Below are 13,669 nucleotides of genomic sequence, written 5' to 3'. Positions count from 1 at the left end.
AGAAGGAGGATGACCGTTGCATATATAAGACACAGGAAAAAAATAAGTATGTAAAGTTCGGAAGCCTCAGCAAATAAGTGTTGATTGAGAACATAGAATGAGGTGGATATAGAAAAAAGCATTCAGTGTGTTCAGCATACAAAAATGTCTTAAATTAATGCAGAATGGTAAACAAATTTTAAAGTCTAGCCTAACATTATTTTTACATAACACTTTTGGAAATTCAGCTATGATCACATTGGCTTTCTATGTACTTTTCTATGCAAAGTGCATTAAATGATTCTTTGAATATTTAGCTTTTTAACTGCCTAGAATTAGATTTGAAATTTCCAGTATAATGTTAATTTAAAAAAATTGATCATGTAATGCCAAAGGTCCTTATTGAAGTTATTCCTTTAATACTACTTTTAACAAATTGTAGTGATTATATCAAAAAAATATTTTCCTGATACGTGTAATTGAGATCTGTTATAAGCTCCAGAAATCAGTAGTATTAACAAAGAAATGTTGTATTAGGCCATATTCATAACTGGAAGAACCACAACAAAAAGAAGTTACTGAAATTATTATGCTGCCAAAACAAGCTCAAAGGATGCAAAAGTAATCCCATATTTTTTTTCTTTCAGATGCTGCTGTATTTACATCTCTAGTTGATGATGTCTTCCAGATTAAGCGTATGGATGTACAGCATCTTTTTTGTGCTCATATGTATGTTTTATAAGTGTACTGCAAGAAATAGAGACACTCTAATGGAACTGAGTCTTCAGGAATATTTCAGCATTTTGCAGACAGGAAAAACCTCCCTAGTTTATTTTAGTCAAGATGGTTAGTATTTTTTTAAAAATACAATATATGTTTTCATGATGCTTATTTTGCTGTTTAAACAAACTGTTGTTCAAGCCTTATTACTACAAGAATTAATACAAAACATTATAAATGCAATTGTAATGCAATGAAAAAATTTTGAAATTTTATATTATGGTTTCTGAAAAGCTACATGATGATTTATTTTCATATGTTTTTAGTGTGCTAATGTTGGAAAAAGATTCCTTTCCTGTTACCAACTTTTAGAATTGAGTTTCTCATTAATATTTTTGCACATAGTGTACTTTGGCAACACTATTAATTATACTTTTCTTTCTGTCAAACAGAATTAATAGTATTATTTCATCATATCAAAGAATACTGTTCTTTTATATTACTGATGAAGTCAATTTTTATTTCTTTTTTTTCAATTTTTATTTCTGTTTAGAGTTTAAATTGACACCTGTCTGTAATTGCAAAGCAATAAAAAATTGGTAAAAATTAATTTTAAAAGTAATATATGTGAATAGTCTGGTGTACCAGTTTTTTAGAGGGCTGATGACTTCTGTCAAGTGATAAGTTGACTTTTATTTTTGACTATGTGTTCCTTTTTCACCAGAGTTTGACTCTGAACTCCCATTGTGGCTGTGAGGAATCTCTAACTTGAATAATGAGAGGCAGCAAGACATTGGCTAGAATGGTTGGAGTCAGGAGATCTAGGTCTGAATCCTGCCTCAGATACCTACTAAGCCATATGAGTAATCTTTGGGTTTTTTTATTTAACCTGCCTAGCCTCAGTTTCGTCTTCTATAAAATGGGGATAATATTTTTAACTACCTAGGGTTAAAGAGTGATATAAATCAGAATAATTGTTGTTCTTCAAATTTTTATTTTTTATCTTCTTCATTGGTTGTTCCAGTGCTTTGGAATATGTTTTACCAAACCGGAACTACTTGAGTACAAGCCCCGTCATAAACTTTATATTTGTCCTTCAAGGATCAGCCTAAGTAAGTTTGAAATAGGGTAATCACCAGAAGATTGGCCACAGGATGGTAAACTTTTTTTATCCACAACAACCTACAAAAGACGATCTAGGTAAAGCTTGGTTGTTGGTGTATTGAGTTTTACAGAACTGAGCCAAAGATCTTTGAAAAGAGCAATAATAGCTGAAACTTACTATACATATAGTATGTTAAAAATTTCAAAGTACTTTGTGTATTCTTTGTAGGGTCAACAGGATTAATTTTTGTACTTAGTTGTAAGGCTCTGTGTTTGAATAATTTCTCTTGGATTTTAAAAATTCACTTTTAAGAGACAAATAATAGAAAATATTTTTATGTCCTTATTTGAGTTTCTCTAGATATTACTGTATTTCTTGAAGAATTGAAAAAAGCAGCTGGACCTCTTTGTAGTTATGGGATTTCAGTTGCAAAGGTAAAATAACATTTTTATTGTGTGATCACTGATATTTTATACTTTTTTGCTGTCTTACAGCTGAGAATCTAAAAGTATTTCGATATTGTTACTGTTTTGCTTTGTTTTGTTTTTTTTTTAGGCAATTGGGGTTAAGTGACTTGCCCAGGGTCACACAGCTAGTAAGTGTCAAGTGTTTGGTCTGAGGCCGAATTTGAACTCAGGTCCTCCTGATTTCAGAGCCGGTGCTCTATCCACTGCGCCACCTAGCTGCCCCTATTGTTACTGTATTTCACAATACTCTCAAGTGTACAGAAATATGTTTTCCTTCATATTTCAGAAAACAGAAGCAAAGACAAATCTGTTCATCAAAGTTCCCATATGTAGGCTGTATTTTACCTAAACTGTATTGTTTCTCTGATTGTTTTCCATATTTAATTGGTTTTGGTTTTATATTATATCAGTTTTAGTTAACACATATCATAATGGACATCTATAAGTAAGGTAATGTGAGTAATTTTTTGAACAAGTATTTATCAAGTAACAGCTATGGAAAACAAGAATGTGATTGAGATTGCTAGAATATTTTACTGCTCCATCTTTCAAAAGTTTCTTACTTCTTCTGTTAAACGAGAGATTAAAGTAACAGATTTGAAAGTATGTAGGGTTAGAGGATTATAGATCGAGAGCTGGAAGAGATTTCAGAGGCCATCTAGTTTTACTCTCTCAGTTTTATAGAAGAGTAAACTGAGGCCCAAGGTCATATAGGTAATAAGTAGTAGAGATGAGATTTGAACCCAGCTCTTCTGACTCCAGAGCAGAAATTCTTTTTGTCACTTTGTTATTTCCACTCAAATGTAACATATGAAAAATTGAGTATAGATCTCTTCTTGGAAATTTTTATAGCTAAAAGAATATTATAGAAAGAGGATGCACAGTAATAGGAAATGTTCCACAGCATGTCCTAAAAAAGATACATAATTATGAAAAGATAAACATGAAGTGGATAAATAATATGTATTTTCCAGACTGTGATACGTGATTAACTTAAGGAGTTTTTCTCTGTGTGTGTGTGTGTATTTACAAATTCACAGTGTCCCGAAACTCTCAGTGCATTTTATTATAGCTATAATTAGCTATAATAGTTAAAACTTCCCTGAGACTTTTGGGAAGTTGTACATGTATATGTGTGTTTTTGTGTGTGTGTATATGTATGTGTGTATGTATACATATACACACATATGTAGTGTATGTATATATTTCTATATATAATGTAGATAAACAGATACTGGTTCTGGACTTGTGATTCCATTGGTATAGGGAACTTGTTGGTGAGGGAACATTTTTTACCAGGGCAAGTCAGCACCTTCTCTGAAACTTAAAGTTTTAGAAAGTTGCCAAGAACACTGAGAGGTTAAATGACTTGTTTTTGTATGTAAGAGGTGGGACTTGAACCCAGGTCTTCTTGGCATCAAGACCAACTCTGTTATCTCATAGTACCTCTTATACATATGTATGTGCACATACATACAACATACACATACATACATATGTATATGTATATTGAAACATTGAAAAATGACTATCTTAGATCTAAATAGAATTTAAACTCCTTGAGGGCAGGGACTGTTATTCATTGTCTTTGTGTCCATTTTATTTTTTTTTTCATCTACCACATACCTTAGCATTCAAAAGCATATTTGGAGTAGTTCTCTTGTACATTTTGGAACTGGATAACTGGACAATTATTTTTGCTTGAGAAGCTTAAATATAGAGTATTTGTTGGTCTTTATGAAGAATGTTTTGGTATTTTAAAAAATTGATTGCAGAAATTATCCTGTATTATTAAATTGCCTCAGATTAATGAGATGTCCTTAAAGTACTTCATCTGTCCTGAAAGGTATATTTATACTTGTTTATTTCTCAATCAACCTAATTTCTGAGAGAAGGTTATTCTAAATCTACAAGATGATGTGTTTCTCTATATCTTTAGGTCACTGGGTTTGAGCAGAATCGTGTCCTTAGAGGAGCCAAGTTAGAATAGTGAAAAGTGTTCTGATATTGAATTCAAAGACCAAAAATTCAAATGCTGACTCCATTCATTACTTAACCTCTCTGGGACTCATCATCTATAAAATGAGGGAGTTGGACTGGATGCCTTCTAAGGTCACTTCCAGTTCTAAATCTATGATCCTATGACTAGATCTCAAGGTTCCTTCCAGCTCCAAGTTTTATGATCCTTGCCTTTCTGAGGCATTGTAATGAGAATCCTCATAGCAGCATTTTAAGAAATGGCACTCATGAGCCTGGTATTTTGCTTTCTGAGGAATCAGTGCCTTCATATAAATGAACCAAATGAACTCTAGCTCTTTAGCCTAGAAATTCTTTATTACTGTAATCTAAACTCTGCCAGTCTTTCAACCCAAGTTTGCGTTATGGAGCTCCTGACCTTCTTGGTGCCTGATACAGGCTCCTCTAATTTGGCTAGTCTTGCACTTGATCCTTAATTTTTTTGTCACTTACCCTACCTCTACCTCAGTCCTTGGCCTGTCACCAGAACCTATAATTCTAGTTTCTTCTTTATGTCTATTAGCACACTTTTCCAAGGTGTTTTACTTGCAAACAAAAAGCACTTTGTAGATAATTTCTGAGTTTAAGGTAACCTCAAGTGCATGTTGTTATAATTAGGAAGGGAGAACAATTGTAAATGTGGGAAAGGCATTCAGGTGTCATGGAAAGGCATTGGGCAAATCACTCAGTTTCCTTATATGTAAAATGTATGCACAGTTTAGTATACATGTATACATAGTTTAGTAATTGTATTTAATAAGCTTTTTTTTTCCCTTTTAAACTTCCAAGCTTAGGGTTTTATTTATAATTAATCCCTCCCTGAATCTACTTTCTCTTTTATACTTCTCTTTCTCCTCTCCTGGTTCCCTACTGTTTCTCTGGTGAGTTGGTGTAGAAATACATTCAGACTCTTTATGTATATGTTTGTATGTTTTGTCATCTTTTGACCTGTTCAGATGAAAGTGAGGTTTGAGTGACACTTTCTCCCCCCAACCCTTCCTTCTTTGTATAGACTTCTACTTGTGCACTCTGATTATGAGATAAATTCCTACCTCCTTTTGCCTTCCTTTTCTTTTCTTCTTTTAATGTCAGTAAAACATAACAAAACTGCATTAAGACCTTCTGTCTTATTTGACTCCCTCTATGACCCCTGATGATAGTAACATTCTGAAGGCACACTTTTATTATTCCTTTTCCTCCAGGAGGTAAATAGTTCGTCTTTATAAAGTCCCTTCTAATTGCACACTTTGTATTTACCTTTTTATATTTTCTTGACTCCCATTTTTATATTTCAAAGTTCCTACTCAACTCTGGTCTTTTCATCAGGAATGCTTAGAAATCCTCTTTTTCATTGAAATTTACTTTTTTCCCCTGTATGATTATACTCAGTTTTTTTCTGGGTTGTTGTTGGTCATAGGCCTATTTATTTAATTAGATTTTTCTAGCTTTGAAAAGGATACATATATTAACGTCCTTCACTAGCATAGTTTTAATCTCCATTTCTTTCGATAGCTTATTTAGCTTTTTTTTAAAAATATTTAGATTTGGTGTATGTAGATTATGTATAGAAATTAAGTAATAGGCTATGGTATCATTCAACAAAATGTGGTTTCCCTATTTATCTCTTTTAATCATGTCTACTTATGCTATTGTGTTGTCTAAGATCATGATTATTACCCTTGATTTTTTTTTGTTTAAGCTGAGGTATAATAGCTCCAATCCCTTATTTTAATTCTTTATGAGTCTTTATATTTCAAGCATGTTTCTTGTAAACAAACATTGTTGGATTTTACTCTCTAAGCCATTCTGCTTATCTCTTCCATTTTATGGATGAGTTCATTCCATTTACTTTCATAATTATGATATTTAATTCTAAATTTTCTTTTATCTTATTCTACTGTAATATTTTCTCTTTATTGCTCTTTGTCTCCTTTTTATCAGGGGTTCATACCCTTTTTTTCCTTTTAAACCACCTGTATTCATAATTCCTGCTTTTGAGCTTAGGATTTGTTTTACTTATGATTAATCCCTTCTTGAATCTACCCTTTAAAAAAGTTTCCCTCTTTCTACAAGCCAAAGCAACAAAGCTAAAGGATACAACTCAGAGAGACAAACTGAGAATTACTGATTTGTTAGGAAAATAAAAGGAAACAGAGCTTGAGTACTATATTCTAGGAAATTAGGGATTTTGGACACAGAGAGCAGAACTCAAATCAGTAGAATCCATGGGATACCTATAAAGAGAAACTCTTAACTTTAACTCATTAAGAGTATTTGTGAAGTTCCAGACCTTTGATATCAAAAATAAATTCTTGCAAGCATTGAAGAATTGGTTTACATATCAAGAAACACTTCTCCACTGAAGAATGTAAATTCTTTGAGAAAAGGGGTTGTTTCATTTTTTGTCTTTGTTTCCTTAGTGCTTGACTTGCACATGATAAAAGCATAATAAATGATTATTGATTGAAGAAGCACTAATTCTAATTGTAATACATTATTCAATAAAGACAAAAATAAAAGAAGAGACCTGGCTGCAATGTGTTGAAAATCAAAAGCCAAATCTGATGAGAATAAGATTCACTCATTGCCTCTCATGTTCTTTGTAGCTCAACAGTACCTATCTTGAAAAGCTAAGCATATTAATATACTGTAAGAAAATGGACCAGAAAATTTAGTTCTTTTCTAGTGAGAATTTCAGAACTGGATAGGAGTTTTGATATGCTGTTGACCAATTGAAACCTCAGTAAAGTAATCTAGAATTATTTGCAGATTAGGAATCTTTGGCACTGCTGACATGACATAAAGAGTTGAAAAGTCTAGTGCGACATTTAATTTTTGCCTAGATTGTATTCTTAGCATCATAGATCTAGGGCTGGAAGGCCCTCTAGAGGCCATTTAGTTTAACCTCCTCATTTTAAACATAGGTAATCCAAGTCCTCAAGAGGTTGATTGACTTCCCAAGGTCACAAATAGCAAATGACAGAGCTGATAATTGAACCCAGCTCTTATGATTACAGAGCCATTGATGCTTACACTGTTACATGTCGCTGAAAAAAACCCCAAAGTTGGGAATTTGAAGACAGAATATCTTGAAAATGAAATATGGAGACAAGATCTCTGGAAGACTGAAGGGATAGGGAATGGAAGAGAAGTAATGTACATTTAAATTGTGCCCTATAGAAGAAAGTTAATCAAAACAGGTAGGGGTTAGGAGAGAGGTTGATTTCTTTCTTTTTTTTTTTAAAGATTCATTAATTTATTTATTTTTAGTTTTCAACATTCACTTCCATAAGATTTTGAGTTCCAAATTTTTTCCCCATCTTGTCCCCCACCCCCACCCCAAGACAGCATGTATTCTGAATACCTTTTCCCCTAATCTGCCCTCCCTTCTATCCCCTCCCCTTCTCTTATCCCCTTCCTCTTCTATTTTCCTATAGGGCAGGGTAGATTTCTATACCCCATTGTTTGTATATCTTATTTCCCAGTTGCATGTGAAAATAATTTTTTTTAACATTTGCTTTTAAAACTATGGGTTCCAAATTTTCTTCCTTCTTCCCTCCCCACCCACCCTCATTGAGAAGGCAAGCAACTCGATACAGGTTATACTTGTGTAGTCATGCAGAACACTTCCATAGTAGTCATGTTGTGAAAAACTAAGTATATTTCCCTTAATCCTATCCCACCCCCATTTATTCTGTTCTCTCTTTTAACCCTGTCCCTCCTCAGAAGTATTTGCTTCTGATTACCCCCTCCCCCAATCTGCCTTCCCCTCTATCATGCTCCTGCTCTCTTGTCTCTTTCTCCCCTATTTTCCTGTAAGGTAAGATAGATTTCCATATCCAATTGAGTGTGTAAGTTATTCTCTCCTTAAGCCAAATCCGATGAGAATAAGATTCACTCATTCCCTCTCATGTTCTCCCGTTTCCCCTCCAATGTAAAAGCCTTTTCTTGTCTGTTTTATGTGAGATAGTTTACCCAATTCTACCTTTCCCTTTCTCCTCCCAGTATAATCCTCTCTCACCCCTTAATTTTATTCTCCAGAATTGAGGGTGCAGAAAGATTAGGTGACTAACTCATGTCCCCATAACTATTAATTGTCAAAGACAGAATTTGAACCCAGGTATCTCTGTATATCCGACACTCTTCCTACTCATTATTGTGCCTCCCTAAGATAAGATTAATTTGGAGATAAACTACAATATGGATAATTGTTTTTAATATACTTATATGTATTTTTGTATGTCACAAAACTTAAATATTTCAAACTTTTTTCAGGTTAATTGTGCTAAAGAAGAAGCATCAAAATACTGTGGAAAGGAAAATGATTTGACAAAAGCATATTTATTCCGGTAACATCTTTTGTATATGACTAATAGTGAAAAGTAGGGGGAAAGGAAGAGAAAGATAAATGTAAATTTTAAGTTTTGAGATTAAAATGCATAATTTTATTATGCATTGCAATTTTTTAGACAAAAAGAATAATATTGTTCATAAATGTTAGACAGTAATCCAATAAACATTTTAAAGTGCCTACTATGTTCTAAGTACTATGCTAAGTGTTGGAGATACAAATATGAAAAAGAAAGACAATTCCTGCCCTCAAAGAGCTTACAGTCTACTGAGAGAAGACAACACACAGAAGGAAAATGAAAAGCAAGGACAGATAGGAGGAGAAAGGGAAGGTACTTGGTGTGGAGGCATGATGAAGTCATGTGCAACTGAGTGGGAAATGAAGAGATTGAAAAGAGACTATGACATGACTTTTTAACATCTGAAGTATAACATTTCCTTTTTAGGAACTGGTCTTCAAAGAACAGTAATTTTTGGTTCAGTTAATGGGTGTGCAGTGTGTGACTTTTAAAAAAATTGCCATGCATCATATTTTATCCAAATATTATATATTCTTTAGCATATTGTTTTGTAGAGAGCAGACATTAAATTTTTTTTCAGTTGAACCTATTTCATTAACAATATGTGAATATTTCATATTATATGTTGATACCAATTTTCTTCTGAGAATAAACATTCTAACATAATTTTCTATATTAAGTCTCTTACTAGTTGGCTTCCAAGGTCGCTTCTAGTTGTAAATCTATGACCTTATTAAGTAGATTTATTTAAGGTTCTACTGTATATTGATAAAACACTGGGAATCATTTTACTCACAAAAGTTAAAAAATGAGTGTGTTGCAAACTATTTTAGTGACTCAAACATAACATCATATTCTTTAGGATATAGTATATCATATTCATAAAATTGAGCATTTCATATTGCTAATGAAACATTCTAATCCAGTGAATACTGCCTCGTGTTGTTTATAAAACATTGCAAGGGGGAGATAGGAAGTTTAGATAAAACAAGACAAATGACACTTGATTACTTTGAAATAATATTGAGTGTAGTTTTGGGATAGATGTAATAAATCCTTTATGAATTATTTTTAAATGATAATTTGTATGAAGTGATCATTAATAACTAAGTTTAGACAAAAGTAATAAGGAATTCCAAGTACTACATGAATTTTGAGAATTTTTTTTTTTGACAGAGGTAACATATTACTCAGAGAATTCCCCACTGATGCTTTGTTTGACGTGAATGCCATTATAGCTAATGTTCTCTTGTAAGTAGAAGTAAAAATTAATTCATTTGTTACTTTTCTTAGTTGTCTTAATTTCACTTAAATTTGGTTTTGAGATTTTTTTTTCCAGATTTACAAGTTATTGATTGTAAAATGCATAGTGCCTATATTTGTTTTGGAAAGTAGTTTCTAAACTAAAAGTGTATTGAGCTATGTCTTTTTTTTTTTTTTTTTTTTGGTGAGGCAGTTGGGGTTAAGTGATTTGCCAAGTCATGCAGCAGCTAGTGAGTGTTATGTCTCTGAGGCTGGATTTGAACTCAGGTCCTTATGCCTCCAAGGCTGGTGCTCTATCCACTGCACCACCTAGCTGCCCCAAGGTATATCTTTTTAAAAACAGGTCTTTATTATGTCTTATTTTTTACATCATCATAGTTTTCCTCCTTATCCCTCCACATTTCCTTCCTCCTCCCAGAGGTCTCTCATATAACAAATATATCCCCTGTAACAAATAGTATTTTTAAAAGACAGATAAGAAGAAAAAAAAAGAGGTAAAAAGTCAGCACAACTGATCAATACATTGAAAAAGTTCAAAAGCATGTTCAATGTCCAACACCTGTGGACCTCTCACCTCCAGGAAGGTGATATCTCTTCATTTGAGTCATACTTGACCTTCATAATTTTGCTACGTTAACTTGTGTGGATGTGTGTTTTTCCATTTACATTTTTGTAGTAATTGTGTATAATTTTCTTGGCTCTGCTTACTTCATTCTGTGTGTTCATGCAGTTCTTTCTATGCTTTTCTTTATTCATTACATTCATCATTTCTTACAGCTCAGTAATATTCCGATACATTCATGTACTGCAATTTGTTTAGCCATTCTTCAATTGATGGGCATTTACTTTGCTTCCATTTCTTTATTAGTATAAAAATTGCTGCTATAAATATTTTGGCATACATGGGGGCTTTCTTTTTATCATTGGCTTTCTTGGGGTATAAGCCCAGTAACAGAGTCTCTGGGTCAAAGGATGAGGACATTTTAGTCACTTTATTTGATTAATTCTGAATTGTTTTCCAAAATGGTTGTACCAATTCCAAAACAGTTCCACAAGCAATGTATTAGTATGCATATCATCCCACAATTTCTCTAAAGTTATTGTTATTTTTGGTCATTTTTGCCAGTTTACAAGTTATAAGGAAAAACTTCAGGATTGTTCTGATTTTCATTTCTCTTAATAGTAGGGATATGGAATATTCTTTTATGTGGTTGATAGTTTGCAGTTCTTTTTTTTTTTGAGAACTGTTCATATCCTTTTTGATGACTTATCAGTTAGGGAATGGCTATTAGTCAGATACTGGCTTGTCTATTTTTTTTTTAAAGTTGCTTGTTTTGTTTGTTTGTTTTCAGTTTTGTTAAACTCTCGTTTAACTTTCAGGATTTCTATTTTGATATTTAATTGGGGATTTTTAATTTGTTGCTTTTTTTTTAGGTTTTTTTAGTTGCATGCCTAGCTTGTTGATCTGCTTTCTCTGTTTTATTGGTGAATGTGTTTATAGATAAAAATTTTTCCCAAGTCCTGCTTTGGCAGTATTCCCAAAATTTTGCTATGTTGTCTCATTCTGTGTTATAATCTTTAATAAAATAATTGATTCTATGATTTGTTCTTTTACTCACTTATTTAATATAGTTACTTAGTTTCCAATTAAGTTTAATCTTTGCATCAAATCCCCTTTATTAAATATAATTTTTATTGTATTATGGTCAGTAAAATATGCTTTTAATATTTCTGCATTTGCTTGTGAAGTTTTTGTACACTAACATGGTTAGTTTTTGTGAAAGTGCCATTCATAGCTCATAAATAAGCATAATCCTTTTTATTCTCATTCAGTATTCTCCAGAAGTCTATGATATCTAACTTTTGTAAAATTCTATTCAGGTTCTTTATTTCTTTAAAAAAAATTTTTGGATAGATTCATTTAAGTCTAAAAGGGGTTAATTGATATTCCCCACTTTTATAGTTTTATTGTCATATATAATTCATTTAACTTTTCCTCTGTGAATCCAGATATTGGGTCATTTGGTGCATATATGTTTGGTATATTAATTTATTGTTGATCGTACTTTTCAGCAAAATGCAGCTTCTCTCTTTATTGATTGTCTGTTTTTGTGTTTGATAGCTCTTTTTTTTTTTTTAATTTCAGCTGAAGCACAATAGATTCTGCTCCAGCCCCTTATTTAACACTGTGTGTCTGTGTATACAGTGTGTTTCTTAACAAATGTTATATTGTTGGATTCTGGTTTCCAATCCATTTTGATATCCTCTTCCATTTTATGAATGACTTCATCCTATTCACATTCGCAGATAAGACTGTTCTATGTTTCCCTTCACCCTATTTTCTTATATTTTCCTTCTCTTTTCTTTTTTCCTCTTTAAGAGTTTGTTTTGCTTCTGACTAATCCTTCCCTTAATGTACTCTCCCTACTCTTTTCCCCCTCCCCTTTCCTTAACCTCTTTCCTTCCTTTTTCCCTGTTGGGTAAAATGTATTTCTGTACCAAATCTCTGTGTATGTATATTCTTCTATCCTTTTACCTGTTCAGATGTGAGTATTTCCCACTGTCCCTTCCTATTCTTCTCTCCTATGTGTATAAACTTCTCCTTTCATACTCCATTTAAGTGAGATAATTTTCTCCTTTCTTCTTTTCCTTCTCCTCCCCACCTCCCTGGCCTGCAGTTCCATATCCCCTCCCTTTCCATTCTTGTTTCACAACCACCAAGACATAATAGAATAATTCTGTTTAATAAAAAGGAGTCTTTCTTTTATGAACCCTAATGAAGGTAAAGTTCTAAGAAGATACATGTATCCCCTTAGATGACTATATGCCCATATAAAACTATGAACAGTTTATCCTTGTTTAGTCCCTTATGATTGCTTCCTCATCTTTACCTTTTTATGTTTCTCTTGATTCCTGTGTTATTTTATGTCAGATTTTTTACTAGCCTCTTGTCTTTTCAGGAATGCTTGGAACTCCTCAATTTTATCGAAGAGCATTTTTTTTCTTTTATAGAATTATTTTTACTTGTAAAACTAAATCTTAGGTTTCGTTGGAATATATATTCCAAGTTCTTCACTTCTTTATGATATTAAATTTAAATCTTGTGTGATCCTGACTATGGCACCCTGCTACTTTTAATTCTTTCTTTCTGGGTGTTGCCAATATTTTTTTTTTCTTGACTGTGAGTTGAATTTTGGCTATGATATTGTTGGGAATTTTCATTTTGGGGTTTCTTTCAGGAGGTGACTCCAGTTTCTTGTAATTTCTACTTTGCCCATCTCTGAGAAATCTGTGCAATTTTCTTTTAATAATTTCTTGAAATAGGGTGTCTAGGCTACATTTTTGGTCACAGCTTTCAGGAAGTCCAGTGATTCTCAAATTATCTCTCCTTAATTTGTGTTCCAGATCAGTAGTTTTTCCTATTAGATACTTCACGTTATCTTTTATTTTTATTTAGTCTTTTGACTTTATTTTAATATTTCTTTATTTCTCATGGAATCATTAGCTTCTATTCAGACAATTATGATTTTTAGGGAATTATTTTCTTGGGTAAAATTTTGTGCTGCTTGTGCTGAACTGTTGATTTTCTTTACATATCTTTTTTCCATAGCTCTTATTTCTTTTTTGCATTTTTTCCCTCTACTGCCCTCATTTGGTTTTTAAAATAATTTTTAGCTCCTCCTTTTTTTTTAAACTCAAGTTTCATTCTTTTGCAGTGATTTTTGTTGGAATTGTGTCCCAAGCTGAAT

The 13,669-nt window shown here is 32.5% G+C and overlaps 1 protein-coding gene across 8 annotated transcripts in view; it reads left to right on the top strand.

Moving 5' to 3' along the window:
- The window catches only part of TXNDC16 (thioredoxin domain containing 16), a 136,821-nt gene that overhangs the window by 11,348 nt on the left and 111,804 nt on the right, over positions 1-13,669 (top strand). For 5 of the 8 annotated variants that reach the window (XM_027841658.1, XM_027841668.1, XM_027841681.1 and 2 more), the window contains 4 exons: positions 627-825; positions 2,156-2,238; positions 8,563-8,636; positions 9,834-9,908. In XM_027841658.1, the coding sequence (XP_027697459.1) occupies positions 654-825; positions 2,156-2,238; positions 8,563-8,636; positions 9,834-9,908 (404 nt within the window). In that variant the 5' untranslated portion in view covers positions 627-653. Of the gene's footprint in view, positions 1-626; positions 826-2,155; positions 2,239-8,562; positions 8,637-9,833; positions 9,909-13,669 lie in introns of those variants that run through there. The other 3 variants (XM_027841663.1, XM_027841672.1, XM_027841677.1) reach the window with 3 other exon arrangements.

Source organism: Vombatus ursinus, unplaced genomic scaffold, assembly GCF_900497805.2.
Source record: "Vombatus ursinus unplaced genomic scaffold, bare-nosed wombat genome assembly UNPS02004746.1, whole genome shotgun sequence".
Lineage (NCBI taxonomy): Eukaryota > Metazoa > Chordata > Mammalia > Diprotodontia > Vombatidae > Vombatus > Vombatus ursinus.
This window is presented reverse-complemented; position numbering and strand designations above follow the sequence as displayed.